Source organism: Rana temporaria, chromosome 1, assembly GCF_905171775.1.
Source record: "Rana temporaria chromosome 1, aRanTem1.1, whole genome shotgun sequence".
NCBI lineage: Eukaryota > Metazoa > Chordata > Amphibia > Anura > Ranidae > Rana > Rana temporaria.
The window spans coordinates 291569715-291588558 of NC_053489.1; the positions used below are offsets into that span (position 1 = coordinate 291569715).

The 18844-nt window shown below is 42.3% G+C and overlaps 1 protein-coding gene across 1 annotated transcript in view; it reads right to left on the bottom strand.

Moving 5' to 3' along the window:
- The window catches only part of PUM3 (pumilio RNA binding family member 3), a 104403-nt gene that overhangs the window by 27597 nt on the left and 57962 nt on the right, over positions 1-18844 (bottom strand). Inside the window, exon 13 of the mRNA XM_040357323.1 lies at positions 18180-18260. Within this exon, the coding sequence (XP_040213257.1) occupies positions 18180-18260 (81 nt within the window). The remainder of the gene's footprint in view (positions 1-18179; positions 18261-18844) is intronic.

Consider the following 18844-nt stretch of genomic DNA (forward strand, 5'->3'; position numbering starts at 1 on the left):
TTGTACAATACGCAAGTCCATAAATTAATCTATATAGTTTAGGGATTGAATGCAAAATGTCAAGAATCAATTATGTACTAAATCTCATTGCTGCAAAGGAAATTAATGTTGGAAAACCTCCCTCTGCCTGATGCCGAGATGGCAGGTTTATACAGAGAGAAGCATGTTTCACAGCTTGCAGGTTCCCACTGATCAATGTCTGACTGATGAAGTATCTCCACTTTGGGCCACTAGCCCAACAGGCCCCCAAGTCCTGTCCTTCCGTTCCAGTCAGACTGACAGTTTGGTAAAGGACTGGTATCAAGAATTGTATATTACCATTATAGGTAATATGATTTCCAGCACAAAGGTCTGCTCCTATTAAGTACATGAAGCACAGAGAAGTCTAAAAGATCACACAAAATTATTTATTCATTGAAACAATCAGGAATGGTAATCTAAGACCTCTAGGGGTGTCCAAACTTTTTTCAAGGAGGGCCAGATTTGATTAAGTGAACATGCGTGAGGGCCGACTATTTTGCCTGACATTCTTTGAACCATTAAAATTCTGCCTAAGTGTGTTCGTCTGAGCACTAATACACTGCCCAACAAGAATTCTCTTGCCTTTGTGGCTGTGTGTGGTGAAGAGATGAGCTTGGGTGTGTTATTTGGATATACTGTATTTATCAGCGTTTAACACGCACAGGCTTATCATTGCCATTAAAGCAGCCTCACCATTGCCATGAATGCAGCCTTACAATTGCCATGAATGCAGCCTTACCATTGCAACCTCACCATTGCAACCAATGCAGCCTCACATGTGCCATAAATGCAGCCTCACATGTGCCTTAATGCAGCCTCACATGTGCCATAAATGCAGCCTTACAATTGCCATCAGTGCAGCCTGAACGATGCCCATCTGCAGCCTCGGAGGGCAAAGGGAAGGGGTGGGACGAGTGCCAACAGATTACAAACAGGAGTTTGTTTTGTTTTACCCTGTGGCCTCTTTAATACAAAGTCCTGCCTCCTATGATAGACAGAACAGTCGTCCAATGGCATCCCAGGAGATGGGACTTCCAATAGAGACGCTGCTGAGTAAACAGGAGATTCTCTTCATGTAATCTGACGGCACTCGTCCTGCCCCCTCCCTGTCCCCTCCAAGGCAGCGTCAATAAATACAGTATATATCTTTTGTGGCCCTGGGGGCCACAAACAATATATATATCCAAATCCCCAGGGGGCCATATTAAATCAACAGGGGGCCGCATTTGGCCCCCGGGCCTGACTTTGGACATGCCTGATCTAGACAATCCAGTTCAAGGTCTAGGGGCCTATCATTTTTACCAGTAAAGACTTTTTGTTTAAAGGACAAGTCCTATTTGCTATGGTGTGCAAATTATAGGGTTTGGCATATTATGTAGCCTTACAAATCTGCTTGACAGACATCCAAACAGCCTCCAACTAGAAAGCCAAGACTGCTGCTCTGCAGGGATTTCTTGCCAATCAACAAGTGAAACAGATATCTTGTTTGATCCATAACGCAGATGTGCTTTTTTTTAGCTTTTAAAACCTTCTTGATATTGAGAAAACTAGTTATCCTTGATGATTTTGAACATAGAGATAGGTCTTTAAAAAATTCAACAATATTTTAAGACGCATCTCTTACACACAGCTCCATCTACTCCTGCGGCTACTCCTGAGCTCACCGGTGCGTTCTTTCTTTTTAAGGATGTTCTAAACAGTTGATTTGGCCACACCTAATACCTTTTGCCATTTCTCTGATGGGTTCGTTTTGTTTTTTCAGCCTAATGATGGCTTGCTTTACTGATAGTGACAGCTCTTTGGAACTCATATTGAGAGTTGACAGCAACAGATTCCAAATGCAAATAGCACACTTAAATTAAACTCTGGACCTTTTTATCTGCTCCTTGCAAATGGGATAATGAGGGAACAACACACCTGGCTATGGAACAGCTGAGCAGCCAATTGTCCCATTACTTTTGGTCCCTAAGGCTGGGTTCACACTACTACACTACTTTCATCCTACTTTGCTCTGCTACATTGGTCCTACATTGATCCTACATTGGTCCTACATCCATCCTACTTTCATGAACAGGATACTACTTTGGTCCGACTTCAATGATATTCAATGGGCCTGAAGTAGGATCAATGTAGGACCAAAAGTAGTACAGGGAGCATTTTCAAAGTCGGACCGACTTGTGTAGGACACTACAAGACGCTCTCATAGGGAAACATTGAACACAGAGCAAAGTAGGATGAAAGTAGTGTAGTAGTGTGAACCCAGGCTTAAAAAGTGGGAGGCACAGATACAAACTGTTGTAATTCCTACACCGTTCACCTGATTTGAATGTAAATACCCTCAAATTAAAGCTGCAAGTCTGCAGTTAAAGCACATCTTGTTCGTTTCACTTCTAATCCACTATGGTGGTGTATAGAGCCAAAAGATTAGAATTGTGTCGATGTCCCAATATTTTTGGACCTAACTGTAGGTGGTAAAAGTATAGATTTATTGTTCTATATTCTAGACCAACCATGTCATATGGTGGTACTATGAATTTCCACATCAACAACCCAAATAATTTTAAGGAGAAGGTACCAGGGAAATACGTCTGGTCCCAGAAACGGAGTGACCGCAGTAGTTGCAAAAACGCATTCAAGACAATTAAACAAATGCTCCATAAATTATGTGCAATGATGCCCACTTTATTAAAGGCAATCCAGATGTTAACTTTTTATTAAAGGCAATGCAGTGACCCGACTTATGGCCAACCAAGAGGGGAAGATACGCATGACCGAGCCACCAGAAAAGCTGATGTAAACAGACCAAAACGACATGCTAGTCAACGCCTCTTTCTCAAGTCCAGAGAATCTCGAGAAAGAGATGGGAGGCCTCATCAATGCATCATTATTGAGGTGGTGTGACGCTCCTCACCACTCAGAAGTGTTCAGCGCAGTGGCGGTCTTATGTCTGTTCTGGTCCACACCACCAGCACTGGTTAGTGTGTAGTTGTTGTCCGTTTACAATGGCTTTTCTGCCCATACCTTAAAAAGTGCTTTTTTTTTAAATAAATAAAATGTTATTTCTATGTATTAATCGTTTATACCGCTTACTTTTCCCTAAAATAACTCTTTCCTCCCCTTCTCTCTTTTCTTCTGCTTTTTTTTATTTTTTATTGTAAATTATAATTTTTTTCATTTTGTTGATAATTCCTTTTAGTGTTGGAAAACAATGAAATGCACAAAAGAAAACAATTTTGATTTGCAAACAACTTTGCCATGCCTTGTACCAAAAACAAAAGGTTATTGTTATTTTAAACGGGCCACAAAAAAAAAAAAAAAGAATACTGACCCAAAAATGTTGTTTTAAATTGGCTCCGGCAGATGTCAATCACAGTCAGCGAGGAGATAACGGGGGCAGGGCCAAGCCCTGTTGTGTGTGTGTATATGGACATATACGGTGGGCTCCAAAGTGGCTGCTATAGTGGCCACACAGTTGGGGCGGGAGGGTGGGGGGGACTTGTGGAGGAGCCAGGAGCGCGAGAGAGGGACCCAAGGAGAGGAGTATCAGGGCTGCTCTGTACAAAACAATTTTCCAATCTATTTAAGGACAAACTCTGCTTTTTGAAGATTTTTAAGGTTCAAATCTGAAATCGTTTTAGGCAGAAATAAGAAAACTGTCAGAAAAACAATTGTTTTTCAGAAGTTCCTTGCAGGGAACCCCTAATGGAAAGCATTTGAACTAGAGGTCGACCGATATGGGTTTTTCTCTGGCCGATGCCGATATTTAGAAATCGGGGCAGCCGATGGCCGATATATGATGCCGATTTTTGCGGCCGATTTTTGGATTGGGATGCATTGTGGAGGATGGATGGTGCTGGGCGTGGGTGGGAGATGCGTTGTGGAGGGGGAAAGATGGTGCTGGCTGTGCGTGGGGGATGCATTGTGGAGGGGGATGGATGAATGGTGCTCGGCGTGGGTGGGGGGTGCGTTGTGGAGGGGGATAGATGGATGGTACTGGCGGTGGATGTGTTGTGGAGGGGGATGGATGGATGGATGATGCTGGCCGTGGGTGGGGGATGCGCTGTGGAGGGGGATAGATGGATGTTGCTGGCCGTGGTTGGGGGATGCATTGTGGAGGGGGAGAGATGGATGGTGCTGGCTGTGGATGGAGGGAGGGGGGTGGATGGATAGAGCTGGCCGTGGGTGATGCGTTGTGGAGGGGGATGGATGGATGGAGCTGGCCGTGGGTGGGGGATGCGTTGTGGAGGGGAAGAGATGGATGGTGCTGGCTGTGGATGGAGGGAGGGTGATGGATGGATGGAGCTGGCCGTGGGTGGGGGATGCATTGTGGAGGGGGTGGATGGATGGAGCTGGCCGTGGGTGGGAGATGCTTTGTAGAGGGGGTAGATGGATGGAGCTGGCCGTGGGTGGGGGGATGCATTGTGGAGGGGGTGGATGGATGGAGCTGGCCGTGGGTGGGGGATGCTTTGTAGAGGGGGGTAGATGGATGGAGCTGGCCGTGGGTGGTGGATGCATTGTGGAGGGGGAGAGATGGATGGTGCTGGCTGTGGATGGAGGGAGGGGGGTGGATGGATAGAGCTGGCCGTGGGTGATGCGTTGTGGAGGGGGATGGATGGATGGAGCTGGCCGTGGGTGGGGGATGCGTTGTGGAGGGGAAGAGATGGATGGTGCTGGCTGTGGATGGAGGGAGGGTGATGGATGGATGGAGCTGGCCGTGGGTGGGGGATGCATTGTGGAGGGGGTGGATGGATGGAGCTGGCCGTGGGTGGGAGATGCTTTGTAGAGGGGGTAGATGGATGGAGCTGGCCGTGGGTGGGGGATGCATTGTGGAGGGGGGTGGATATATATAAAATGTGTGTGTATACAGAAGTATGTATACGAGTGTGTATACAGGAAAGGGGTGTGCTCTGACATGTACACACTGTTCCCTCCAGCACTGCCCATTGGATGACACCTGTGAGCTCCCACGTGAGTTGAGTACTATGTACAATCACTAGAGAGCCGAGGCACCTATCAGAGATAATATGAATACATTACCCCAGTATCAGGCTGGCAGTCTCCAGCAGCACGAGAAATTAATCCTTCAGCCACGCTGCTGGTAGCCTGCGCGCAGGCCCCGCCTCCCCCTACCTCGGCGGGCTGTAGCAGAAAGCAAACATGTCACAAGCCCGAGCAGCTGCAGTAGTTGTCTGTGCGAAGAGATCACAAAAGCTTCCTGCATGCTGGGACGGTGGCGGGATTACTGAACATGGGCTCTAGGCTACGGCTGGAGACGTAGCCTAGAGCCCATGTTCAGTAATCCCGCCACCGTCCCAGCATGCAGGAAGCTTTACAAGTGTGATCTCTTCGCACAGACAACTACTGCAGCTGCTTGGGCTTGTGACATGTTTGCTTTCTGCTACAGCCCGCCAAGGTGGGGGGGGGGGGAGGAGGAGCTGCCGGCACGCAGGCTACCAGCAGCGTGGCTGAAGGATTCATTTCTCGTGCTGCTGTATGTGGAGCAGGGTTTAGTGTGGCAGCCGAAAATCGGCCGATTTCTTAAAAACGGCCAAATATCGGCCGCCTGATATATCGGTCGACCTCCAATTTGAACCTCAGCCATTATTCTCCCTAGCGACACAGATGGGGGAAAAAAATATCTAGTAGTGTGGCAGGACAAGATTGGAAACCCCCCCCCCCCCCGATTTATCCTCACTTCCTGTCTAGGTGACAATTCAGTGCTCAAGCGTCATCAAATTCTGTGCATGCCTTCTTTATGAACCTTGCTCAAGGAAACCCAAAATATAAGGAAGGTCTTGATATTCCTACTTGGGTTATACTTTCATGTTTCGTGTTTCAGCATTAGAAAAAAAATGATTTGGGAGGACTCCAAGCTGCTCTGGAGGTTCATGCTCTATCTATACACAAAAGAATATGTTATTTGCCTAAGATTACATGTTTTGTCATCAAGGATGAACGTTTTACAGGTAATAAAATAAGACTTTTCAACAATGTGCTGCTGAAAATGTACTGGGGTTTGCCCAACCATAACCCAGAAAAAGCTGATTTTCCTAACTTCACCCAGGCCCTGCGATCCTCAATCATCACCACTGACTCATCTTCATGTGCATACTTTTGCTAATCCTTCTACAATCTGCATCTCTTCTATTAGCCCCACTCAGCATCTCACACTCTGCTCCAGGCCTTGAGGCGATTCAGTTCGCATTTGTAGCGCAATACAAGTTATTCACTCACTCACCTTCTCAATTTTTGCTATCAGAATCCCCCTCACTCCCCACTACTTCTCTAATGTCCGTACACTGCTCACCTGGTCCCCTCTCCATATTACTTGTCTATGCTAAACAGTTTCCTCGCCCAAACAAGTTTTGGCATAAAGCTTGAGAGTAAAAAATATGACAAATAAAGTGGTATTAAACCAATTCTTAGATGTGGTGGCTGCGTTCTCTTTTTTAGGCTTTCTTTCTCTTATTTTCACCTGGTGATCTCGCTAGTAAATCTGTTTTTCAAAGGAACAAGCTCTCTAGAAGATGTAGCAGTTAGAGAACAGACAAACCATTTACGACGGCCAGTGGGGCTTACAATGATTAGCTTTTATGTAAAACCTTTATCCTAAACGGAAAAAAAACTGCTTATAAAGTGTTAGCTGGAGTTTGGCTTTAAATTGTTAGTGCATTAAAATCTTCTAATACATCCAATACTCCCTCCCCCCTAGATTAGTAATGCTGCTGTCCAAAGTTGCCCTCAAACTCCTTTATCCAGAGTGGGAGCACTCCAATACAGAAGGTTTGTTACTGGCAAGATCAGAGGAGTTCTAAAAAAACAAACAAAAAAAAAAACGAATTCAGCCACCACATCTAATGATTGGTAAGATGCAATATATTACAATTTGTCAGCAGTTTATCTGAAAGGATAAGGTTCGTACCCAGTATGGCTTCACCTGTCACAATAGGCATGCCCCTGAAGGAGTTCTCAGTGTCTGGGCTCTAAAGGGATTGACCACAACCCTGGACCTGTATGGCACCCTGTGGCCGACTACATACAGTGTACCAAATGTGGATGTGAGAGCACCCAAGTAGGTTCCAGTGCCTCAAACATTACAAGCTGTCCCAACATCATGGGGTCCAGGTACAGCTAACAAGGCTGCACTGCTCCAGATGCACTGCTTCTCCGGTGGTATTAGAAGACAGTGAGGAGTTTGATTGAGGAGTTGATTGAAGAGTCCCAAAATAAAATAAAACTAGTTAAGCTAACAGTAATTTCTCCATAAGTGCGAGGAGGTTCATCACCTAAGGACCCTAGCAAAAAACAGAGGACTCACAAAGTGGGGTAAGGTTATAGGGGGATACAAAGGGGGCGTGTCCTTCAAAGCTTTGCCAGTATCCAATCACCTGAAAGTGCCAACCTATAACCCAGGGTCTATGAATACCAAGCCTGTGTCTTGTACAATTAAGATAGTATTTTACGTTACTCAGGTCATACTTCATTACACCTCCCTATTCGTTTTGTGTCCAGTGTGACCATATTATTGCTGGTAGCATAAAAAGAAAAGAAAAAAATAGATTTGCAGAAAAGGAAATCATCACATTAACTGCTTGAAGCGTGTAAATAGATTTTGTCTGAAGTCTGTTGATATATTCATCAAAGAGCATACAAAACAAAATGTCACAAAGCGTCTGCATTTGATTAACAATGCCGAGTGCTCTCTTGACATATAGTTTCAGCTTTACAGCACATATGATTAGGGGCCACAGCCTCAAACGTTCTTTGAACTTCCTCTGATCTTTTCCAGCTACAACATAACAAATATTGGCAGAAATCGAATGAAATGTTTAATATGGGTATAAATTTACATTTAGGCCTCATGCACACTGGATGTTAAAATAGCGTTAAAAAAAGCGCCAGTAGCTTTGCAGTGAGGTTTTTTTTTTAAAAAATCTGTTTTTTTTCAGCGTTTTTCCATGTTAGTGTTTTTTGGTTGAATAAAAAAAATGTATATATATTTTTTTTCCAATGGATCAAAAACGTTAAAAACGCTGGTGAGTGAGCGTTTATCAGCTTTAATAGCGTTACAGCTGAAAATTTTTTCTCAGAACCCACTAGTTTTTTTTTTTTTTTACTGCTCATAAAACACCACTACCCAAAACTGCCGATAACAGCCTATGTGTGCATGGACACGTAGGATAACATGATGGAGAGTTTATTGACTGTAGAAAAAAACGTCTACTGACAAAAACAGCTGCTGTAAAAACGTCCAAAAACGTCCAGTGTGCATGAGGCTTTATATTGCTTACAATTTAAACAACTTTATACATATATCGGACTAACACAAATCATTTATTGTCACTGTTTAGTTACAGAATTGTTGGTATAGCCATAAGTCAAGGCCCTGTTGTAAGCATTTGTAATATGAAATGTGGGACTAGAAATAAAAATATTAGGGGGACAGAAGCTGAAAAAATGTTGGACTTGTATTCAACTTAGCATAGAACCTGGTAAGGTCCTGAAAACTTCCTCTTTCATGCTTTGCTCTGAATTTTTACACACCGTATAGCAGAGAGAAATGACACTTTGTGATCTTGATTGAGACAAGTACGCCCTATACAGGGATATGCTTGTTTATATTTCATGTCCGAGGTTTACAACCACTTTAATGCATCTAGTGCACCATTATCAAGTTTAAATTAATGAGGGAAAAAAATAAGATCAGATCACCTTGGGTTGTCTGCTTTCCAAAAAATGTCTTCCCACTGTCCTGGTCTTATTTTAACAAAGTTTTTAAGAAAAAAAAAAAAAAAAATTTCCCTTTTCCTTTAGAAAATAAAAACTAAATACCACCAAAAGAAAAGCTCAAAAAAAAAAGAAGATATAAATATATTTGCGTACAGTGCTGCATGAGCAAGTAAAGATCAAACAATTAAAGCACTGAAAAATAACCCGGCAATTACAGCCTGCACTCCAGTGGTTAAAGTGGGTGAAATGCAGGTCACATTCTAAATGATCTTAGAAACATCTCAAACTGATGTCATATGGAGACCAAGACAGGCCTATATACTTGCCTGTTCAGCGGCAGGTTTGCTCTGTAGCAGAGCCTAAAGTGCTGATCCCACCCCACACTTTTGGGTGTGTGAAAGAATGTACTCTCCATTTGGCGAGTCCCAATTACAATTACGTGGATGTCATGTGCTTGGATTTGAACCTGTGTTTTACTGACGCTGTGCTGCTGTCCTGTTCGCTCTGCCATTGGGAAATCTTACACTCTGTTAGTACTTCTGCTCCTGGGACTCTATCTCCACCTGTCTTCCAGCTGCAGTCAATCCAAAATGAACCCAGCTTAAATTACAGGACTTCCTGAGTAATGGGTCCATTTGTTGCCGAGTGTGTGATATACTGCTGATCTCCTGAACTTTGACCTCTGCCTGTTTCCTGAATTACTCCCTTTGCTTGACGATTCTACATTACTCTGCCAGCTTGTGTATGATCCTGCCTGCCTCTGACCACACTTCTGGATTCTGAATCTGTACCTTACTATCAAGATTTGTTGCTGACCTGGCATGCCTGACTGCACAGTGACCCATAATACACAGTTCCAAATCTTACATGTCTACACACAGGTAGTTTGAGTGTTATTTTGTTAACCCATTCTTCTCATAAGTTTTCTTTGATCTGTGCAATTGTGCTAATTTTTTTTGTCTTTTTGGCGGGATTTGTAACATCATACCTATCTGGGGGTGGAAGGAGTTCTGTTTTTTTTCTTTTCTGATTGGTTATGGTTATTTAAATTCATTTTACCCCACACTTATCACATGCCTGACGAAGGGGTCCTGCGTGACTCCGAAACGTTGCACTTTTCTTGTGTTGTGATCATGCAATAAACTACCCGTTTGGATGCCACTTTGTGCTGATCCTTGGTGTCCTGGCAAATATCTACCCCCTGACTACAATAGACGCCTGAACCCAGCCAAAGTTCAACTTTGAACTTAACCTTTTACAGGTACCTTAGACTGGACCTTTATGCAGGATCCTGCAATGACTCATGTTCAGCAAGAGGAACCAGATCAGCAAGCAAGGGACACACTATTTAACATACCAGAGGTTTTAAATAAGAACGGTGCTGGGAGATCTGCTATGGTTTCAACAAAAAGGCTGCCAGACAAGTAATTATAAAGATGTTTTCTTCACAGGGTACTGCAGATGTATTTTTGGCAGGGTTGCTATAATGGACAATTGTTTGGGTTTTCTTTATGTAAGCTATTGACAATAAAGCTGAAAAAGAGGTAATGCACATAACGTGTAGTGAGGACATTGATTTTGAGACAACAACCTGCACTTCAGCCCGTAGCAATACACAGTGTATTGCGGTGCGTGAAAAAAAATGGAGCTGCAATTTTAAGCACATTGGCATCCCACTCATTTTGTGCTACCTTAATGCAATCCATGTTGATGCACCGTAAAGATGTAAATGGGCACCGAATGTAAATATGGCCTGAAAATAAAGACTAACAAAAAGTGTTGCATGCTGTCATGCGTACACACTAAGGCTGCATTCACATCTAGGCGGACAAAATCGCGGCGTTTTGTCCCGCGAATTGCGGCGACAAATAGCGGCTTTTTGTACCGCGTTTTGCGGCGACAAAACGCCGCGATTGTCCGCCTAGATGTGCCCCTAGATTGTCCCCCTATGGAGATGGTTCCCATCTCCTATGCCGAACACCGAAAGCCGCCTGAAAAAAAGGTCCGGGACTTTTTTTCAGGCGGCAGGCGTTCGGCGTGGAGATGTGAACCATCTCCATAGAGGGCAATGTTAAATCATCCCTCTGGCGTGTCGGGCGGCAGCGGCGTCACACTATAGGCGACAAAACGCCTAGGTGTGAATGGGCTCTTACAGTTATACAACTCCAAAGAAATATATAAGTAGATAGTAACTGTCAGTAAATTACCATAATACTCTATGAGATGTAACTAAAGCATATTGTAACTCTGGTACTGCTCTTACTAATTAAGGCAGTTAAGGATTTATTATGGACAATTAGTTGTTTGCTGTACCATCTGGCAAGTTATAATTATGCCAGACCTTTCTGTGCCAAAATAAACACATTTTCATAAAACATTGCTTGTTTAGAGCTTAGAATGTTTTATATCCCTTTATCTTGTTGAAAATGTAAATAAATATTCTGGTCTGAAACTAATTGCTACCTAATCCCAGGCTTCTATTATAGAAATCCTCACCTACTGATATTTGGTGAAATGACGCACACAAAGCATAGCAGGACTGGAAGGTAAATCAAATAGGAGTGGAATAAATGTTATTTTAAGACCGATTCTTCCATGTGAGATTTCTCTTCACCCCTCTAAACAGAGTTTTAAAAGCAAACCGCAAACCTGGGAAAATTATGCTGAAAATATGAAAAATGTATATGCATCATTTACCTGCAGAGAAAACCGCACATAGAAACAATCGTGAGATCCAACTAAATATACAAGTCTTTTCAAAGACTTTTCTAACAAGTCATGAAGTTCTTTCACATGAAAAGCCAGGGGGTGATAAAAAAAATAGGCAGTTGAGACGTAGTTTTACTGCCCCTGACCTCCCATCTAAATTCTACCATTACGGGTGGGCAAGGCTGTACACATACTGTGGCTGCAGCAATTTTAACTTGCTGACAGTTTGGTTATGTTTACACTTGCGGTTTGAGGTAGTTAAATTTGGTGGGTGAGTGAGAAACGTATATAGCGCAACACATGCAAACTGAATCGCCTCTGGGCGCTTAGTATCCAATTCACCTACTGTAGACTTGCCTTCGGAAAATATGGGTTTTAATTTTTTTTCTGAAGGCCAGGTCGTTACGACATGCAGTTTTCACTGAAAGTAACCTCTGTGCATGTATGTTTTCATTATATGGTCACTTGCACAGGTTTGAGATTAATTTACTTTAAGAACATAACAGGATTTTAATGCCTGCACACTGATTAGCAGAATGGTGTAGAGCAAAAAATAAGGCAACATTTGGAACACAGGGCTTTTTCCTCAATCCTAACTAGCATGAGGCAGACCAGCTTCAAACATTTTATTACTTTCTCTTCTGCTCTCCAAAGCATAATTCTTAAGTGTCTAGGCTGGTACAGGTTGGAGAATAACTTGTACCTGTAGCTATAATACTGCCCAGGTAAATGTAAAGATTCTGAAATTCATTGCCTGTTGTTGAAAATGAATGACTGAATTAATGACAAAACAAGATAAAGGCTACATGACTAACATAATAATGTACCTGGATATTTGACCTGGTTAGCTTTAAACTGTTATAATATGTCCCACATCTGTGATTTCTATTGGGCGATTGTATGGACAGACAAGAAATAAGGTCTATAATCCAACATATCAAAATAAAAATGTAACTTTACTTGTCAGGCCAGTGTACCTTAATTAAAATGAAAAAGTCCCCATCTGACAGTTATATTGCCACTTACTCCTTGAAAGCTATTAAACTATATTTGAATTCCAATGACTGGGAGACTAGCGGTCTTTGGAATAAGATTGCATTGGCTAAGATTTCACCTTTATGGTAATCAGGACCAAATGTTGACCTAGCCCTGTTTGCAGAAAAGTCAGGATTCTTTCCATGGGAAGTACGCACTCTGTGTGAGATGGTAAACCCTGCAGTAGGTAGACTTTCTAGCTTTTAATAGCATGGGAATGACCAATTCAGAGAGGCCCATGTCTCAGGGCTTCATTAGACTTGCCATTAAAGTCAGTGACCATTAGTGGTAAACCAAACTTTGGGATAGATCTTGGCAATCTGGAACCTGAAGGCCAGGAGGTCCACATCTTGTGAAAAGTTATCTGGGAGTGGAGAGTCAGAAACGTGTGGCTTTTTTCTGGCTTGTACTGTGTTTGTGTCTAGGATGAAATCCAAATACTCCCAAGTGATGTGTCGATTTCTGGATCTAACTGAAATTTGTTTAGTTCTGAACTGTCTGCATCACATTGCCGGCCGGAACTCGTGCCAACTATTCCCTCAATAGGAGATTGTCCAGATATTCCACAATGGGAGCATAGTAAGGCTAAAACAAGCTTAAATACCCTCATTCCTGAATGAAGTTGGCCTCTGGCTTGGGTCACGCCTTGGAGTTTATTTTTTATTTTTTTTATTTAAAGAATAACTTAATTTGAAATGTTAAAAGGTATTACAAATAGACACACAGATATAGTAAGGATTGGTACAGTCGGATCACAAGACAGTAGGCCAGTGTCGACTGTAGTGAAGAAGCCAGAGCAATCCAGTAGAGACATTCACAACACATATCAGGCTACTCAATGTCATGTGAAATACTATACATACATTTTATGACCTCTACAAATATTAGGGTTAAAGGCCCTAATTATTGCCTTCAACTAGGGTGTATAAAAAATTGGAAGGGCGCAAATAGGAAAAAACTAAGCAGTGGGAAACAAAAAGAATATAGAAAATAAAAGAAAGAAACTTAGAAATCCAAGAGGGAGAAGGGGGCATTTTGGTTAATACACAATCCGTGAGGGTCCCTTAAGGGCAGATAAATCAAATTGTAACAGCCAGAAGGATTGAAGCCTAGGAGTGCTTCAGAACTTGATAAAAGGGCATCATATTTCTATAAACTTTGTTTGGACTTTTTGTAAACTAGCCACCAGCTCATCCATTCTAATATTATGGTTGAGTTCATCAACCCATTTGTTAATGCTGGGAATTATGGATGATCTCCAATTTCAGGTAATCAATTCCATCACTCAGAGTAGAAAGCTGTAGAGAGTACTGCCACCTCCAGAGTCTCTGACCACACAGAAACAGTATTTTGATGGGACAACAGAAAACTGTATCCCCAGTACGATCAAATTCATGTAAAGAACCACCATACATGAAGCATGGTACCTCCACCTTGTCCACACCTTCAACACTCGTTTAAAATGAATAGAAACATTTTATGTAACATATTGGGTATCTATTTCATCTGGAGAGCAATTTACAATTCCTCTCTTGGATATGGGTAGCTATACAACATAAACATCAAGAAGGATTTCTCCCAATCATCCTCTGAGATAAGTGTCCCAGTTCCCTCTACCGAAAGGAACTCTTCCTGTCCTCAGAGAAAGGAGGAGTTTGAAGTTTAGTCTTCTTCAGTTGGGGCAAATGAGTACTTTTACCCCTAGTGATTTAAAGTTGTTGTAAAGGTGCATTTTTTTTTCCTAGATAGCTTCCTTTACCTTAGTGCAGTCCTCCACTTACCTCATCCTTCCATTTTGCTTTTAAATTACCTTATTTCTTCTGAGAAATCCTCAATTCCAGTTCTTCTGTCTGTAACTCCACACAGTAATGCAAGGCTTTCTCCTTGGTGTGAAGTGACATGCTCGCCCCCCTCTCTTGGACTACAGGAGAGTCAGGACACTCTCTACGTTGCAGATAGAGAAAGGAGCTGTGTGTTACTGGCTGTCCTGACTCTCCTGTAGTCCAAGGGAGGGGCAAGCACGACACTCCACACCAGGGAGAAAGCCTTGCATTACTGTGTGGAGTTACAGACAGAACAGGAAGTGAGCATTTCTCAGAAGAAATAAAGACATTTAAAAGCAAAATGGAAGGATGAGGTAAGTGAAGGAGGGCTGCACTAAGGTAAAGGAAGCTATTTAGTGTACCTTTGCAACCCCTTTAAGATTTATCTTTATCCTGATTCGCACCAAGATTTGTGGGACTCTTCATCAAATAGAGTTTACAAAACAGAAGCTTCAGCTCGCCGCAGGCATGTTAGGCAAAATCTCTGGAAGGGAAACCATAGAAGTATGTTTATAGCCTCAGCGTTCTGTGCCAGCAGTATTTGCACTTTGGCCAATTAAACCCAGCATAGCTGCAGAGAGCACTTTCCTGGAGAGGAGTTATAGCTGGTGGAGCTAAAGAAGACTCCAAGGAGTGTATATGGTAGTCCTAGGCAGGGGACAGCAATCCAGGCTGCTGGTATCAGGTCCCTGAGGGGGAACACTGCAGGCCATTCAAGGAACTGTTAAGATAGTGAGCTGGAGAGGCCTCCACTTGGCACTGGTTAAAAGGATAAGTTCACCTTTTAGAAAAAATAAAAATAAATGCACTTTTTTGAAGGTAAAAGCCTGTGAAGCATTGCAACGATCAGCGTAAAACCACAGGTACTCAAAATGCAGCTTCAGAAAACAATCAATATAAATGGCCAGAGGTGACTTGGTCACTGTTAGGACTACGTAACTAAATATGTAAACAGGAGCAATAGCAGGAAGATGCTACCTCATGCTGAAAAGGTGGGAATAGAGTTTAAAGTGTTTGTGGGAGACAGTACAAATTTCCTCAGCATGTTAACCCTTTCCATGGAAACAAATAGAAAAGAGGTGGCAATAATGGAATTCAACGGTACCAATAAATGTAGAGGTTCCTGATGCTGGACCAACACTGCGTACTCCAATAAATGTAGAGGTTCCTGATGCTGGACCAACACTGCATACTCCTAAAAAGGTATTTTGAGACTAGGTCACACCAGAAGCTGCGCTATGACCCTAGGCCCATAAAGTGCTCTGCGGCTAACACACACCAAACAAAAGGTCTGGAAAGCATCACAAGCAATGCCTAAAGCCACTGCTGTAGGGAGAGTTTTGGACTCACATCCCTAGGCTGTCCTGACCGAGTGGCTGAGCACAGCAGGAATACAGCCGCAGGAATACAGCCACAGGAACATAGCCATGAAATGCGTCAGCATGATGTACTATATTCTGACCATGCTTGGATGGAGCAGTTTCCATACCTAGTGTGGTAAGAATTACACAGGAAGGGGATATCTTTGGAAGGAACTGTCAGTATCACTCTGTATTTTACTGAAAACCTTTATTAATTTATGGAGTAACAAACTTTAATGGTTTAGGATATATACATAAATGGAACATGTCAAACATTGATGCCTGTGTAACTTTGCTCACATTTTAGCTCTGTGTTAGATATAGAAGATTGTTATAGAATGGCACCACCATTAATACAAGATATTAATAACAGGCAAACAGTGACCTCACATTCATAAAAATTAAGAAAAAAAATAAGAAAATTACCATTTAGAAAAGCTGATTAAAGTAGCCATTTTAATGTGATTTTCAATGCCCCTCTAAGGGAATATGGATGAATTCCAAAAAACAAACAAAAAGGCGTCTGAAAACAAGCACACATCCTAGACACAAAAGGCCCTCAAATATCTTTTTGGCATAGTGTATTGTTCCAGGGTATAATTCCAAAACCGAGGGCCTGATAGATTTATCTGGTGCAACAGATTCTCAAGCAATTGAGATGCAATGGGCTGGATTACTATCCCACTAAACTGCCAGGATTTGTTCCACAAAAGAAGCAGAACAAGGGGTTTATTCACCACAATGAGCCAAAGAATCTCACAGGATGGGTGCTTTTGTAGAAATCCAGCTGTCATATAGGCAGACGCCATCGACGTGACAAAGCGCATGCAATGCATGGTGTACAAATTCAAGTAATTTGAAGTTAGGCACTTCCACTAAGAAACAAATGCACCCAACAACAATTAACTTTAACATATTACTGGTACATAACAGTCTGCCAATTATAGCATTAGATAGAAAAATAAACTGCTCAATATAATAATCTTACATAGCACTTGACAATCTCCATACCAACTGTGTTACAAACATAAAGCTGCTTCCTTGTAACCACAAACCTGCTTCATTACTTAAAAGTAATACAAAAAAAAATATGAATATTTGACAGTATAGTTGACAAATTGTTAACACATACTCAGTTGTTCAGCACAATTATTCAGCATAATCATGCCCCCCTGCTTCCTATAAACCTTTTTTTCTTTTCTGATCTATTCTTTTTTTCCATCAATAGCCATTTTAAGGGGGCAAATCCTTCCAGTCTTTAAATGGTTAATTAAAGTTCAGCTCCAAGCACAAACATTGTTTAAATATATTCTTCAATAGAACATGATATACAAGTCCAATTTGCGTGTGGCAAATGTTTTTGCAAACACATATACTACACTCTGTGCACGGCCGTCTTAATAGCATTATGGGCCCCTGGGCAAAGTAATGCTCTGGGGCCCCTACAATGATGACAGTGCAGGTAAACAGACATCAAGTAGGTAGGAAGCAGACTTCCTCCCCTGTGTATCTATCACTCTCAGTGACATCATGGGGCCCCCAATTACGGGGCAGCGTGGACCAGCTGCTTTGGGAAAAGTGCAAGGGCCCCCCATGCAGCTAGGGCCCCTGGGCACTGCCCAGGTGTGCCCTCTCATTAAGACAGCCCTGCCTCTGTGTTGTACATAGTCTGTACACAGTGTAGAACTGTGGGAGGGTTTCAGCAGGCTCCACCCACTACAAGTTTTCTGTAGAAACTACAAGAGGGGGCGGATACAAGACTTGTGCTCTGCAAAAGCAGAGATAGTAGCATTGGCCGGTTCATTGCAGGAAGCTCCTTTCAAAGAGCCTATGGCCCCTTTCACACATGCGGACCGTATGTCCGCTTTTTCATCTATCCGTTTACGGATGAAAAAGGGACATACGTTAATCCCTACGAGATAGCGGGTGTCAGCCGATGAACATCCGCTGACACCCGATCTCATCGGTGTCCGCAAAGCTCCGATTCTGCAGACGGAGGAAAATCCTATTTTTCCATCCGTCTGCAGAGCGGATCGGGTGAACACGAACAGATGGTCCGTGTTCATCCGATCCCCCCATAGGGGAAAGCGGAGATCTGACAGGGCGGTCCCTGCATAGTGTGCGTGGACCGCCCTGTCATCTGCCGGCTCAGCGGGGATCAGCACAGATCTGGAAGAAATACACAAAGCACACCAAGACTCAGGTAAGAATACACATGCCTCTTGTATTACGACAACAACTAATTATCACAGAGTTCAGCTTAGGAGGAGGTATGAAAAGCTCCTCTATCTTTAATATTTTTCAAGATTTTTATTTGCACTTTTACATGTGCTAATATTGCAAATGATATAGCATGTTAAGAACGTTAAGAAAATGGAAGGCAAACTATTATTAGGTGCCAAAAATCTATCATTCAGGAACTGTATCCATAACTGGCAAAAACACATATGTACTAGATGACAACTTCCAACACACTTGTATATGACAGGGAAATACTCACAGAAATGATTAACTGCTTCACAAGCTTGGTATCATCAATACAGTCAAACATTGCCAGCAAGACCAGATGAGAAAATTCTCCCTGGAAAACAAAACAAGATACTAACATTAGAGAATGTATATATATATATATATATATATATATATATATATATATATATATAAATATAGCTTAAATGCATAGTATATTGATCAAACTATATATGCTTGCGTAGTGATGGATCTCTACAAGTCTAGCAATTTATGAAAAATTGAAAACCAAAATTGTCAACCAGCATTAAAATCTGTAATTATTAAATTACCTATTTATAGAAGCATCTTCCCTTGCATAAAAAGCCTGCATATATGGTCGACTGCCATCCTCACAGGAAATATATATATATATATATATATATATATATATATATATATATATTATAGAGATAATAAAGGGTGAATTCACCTGTACACGTGTTTATCAAGGGGTTTCCCAAGCACCACATTGTCCTAAACATATAAAAATGCTGTGCTCTATTCCTCAAACAAATGACCACCTTTTCACTTTTCAGCTGCTTACACCACTCTCCTCCCCAGTCTATCCTGCAGATGGCAAGGTGCACACCCCCCAAACTCTTGGCCTTCCCCCCTCTAATGCACAGAAGTGTGCTTCTTTGGCAGCTCAACATT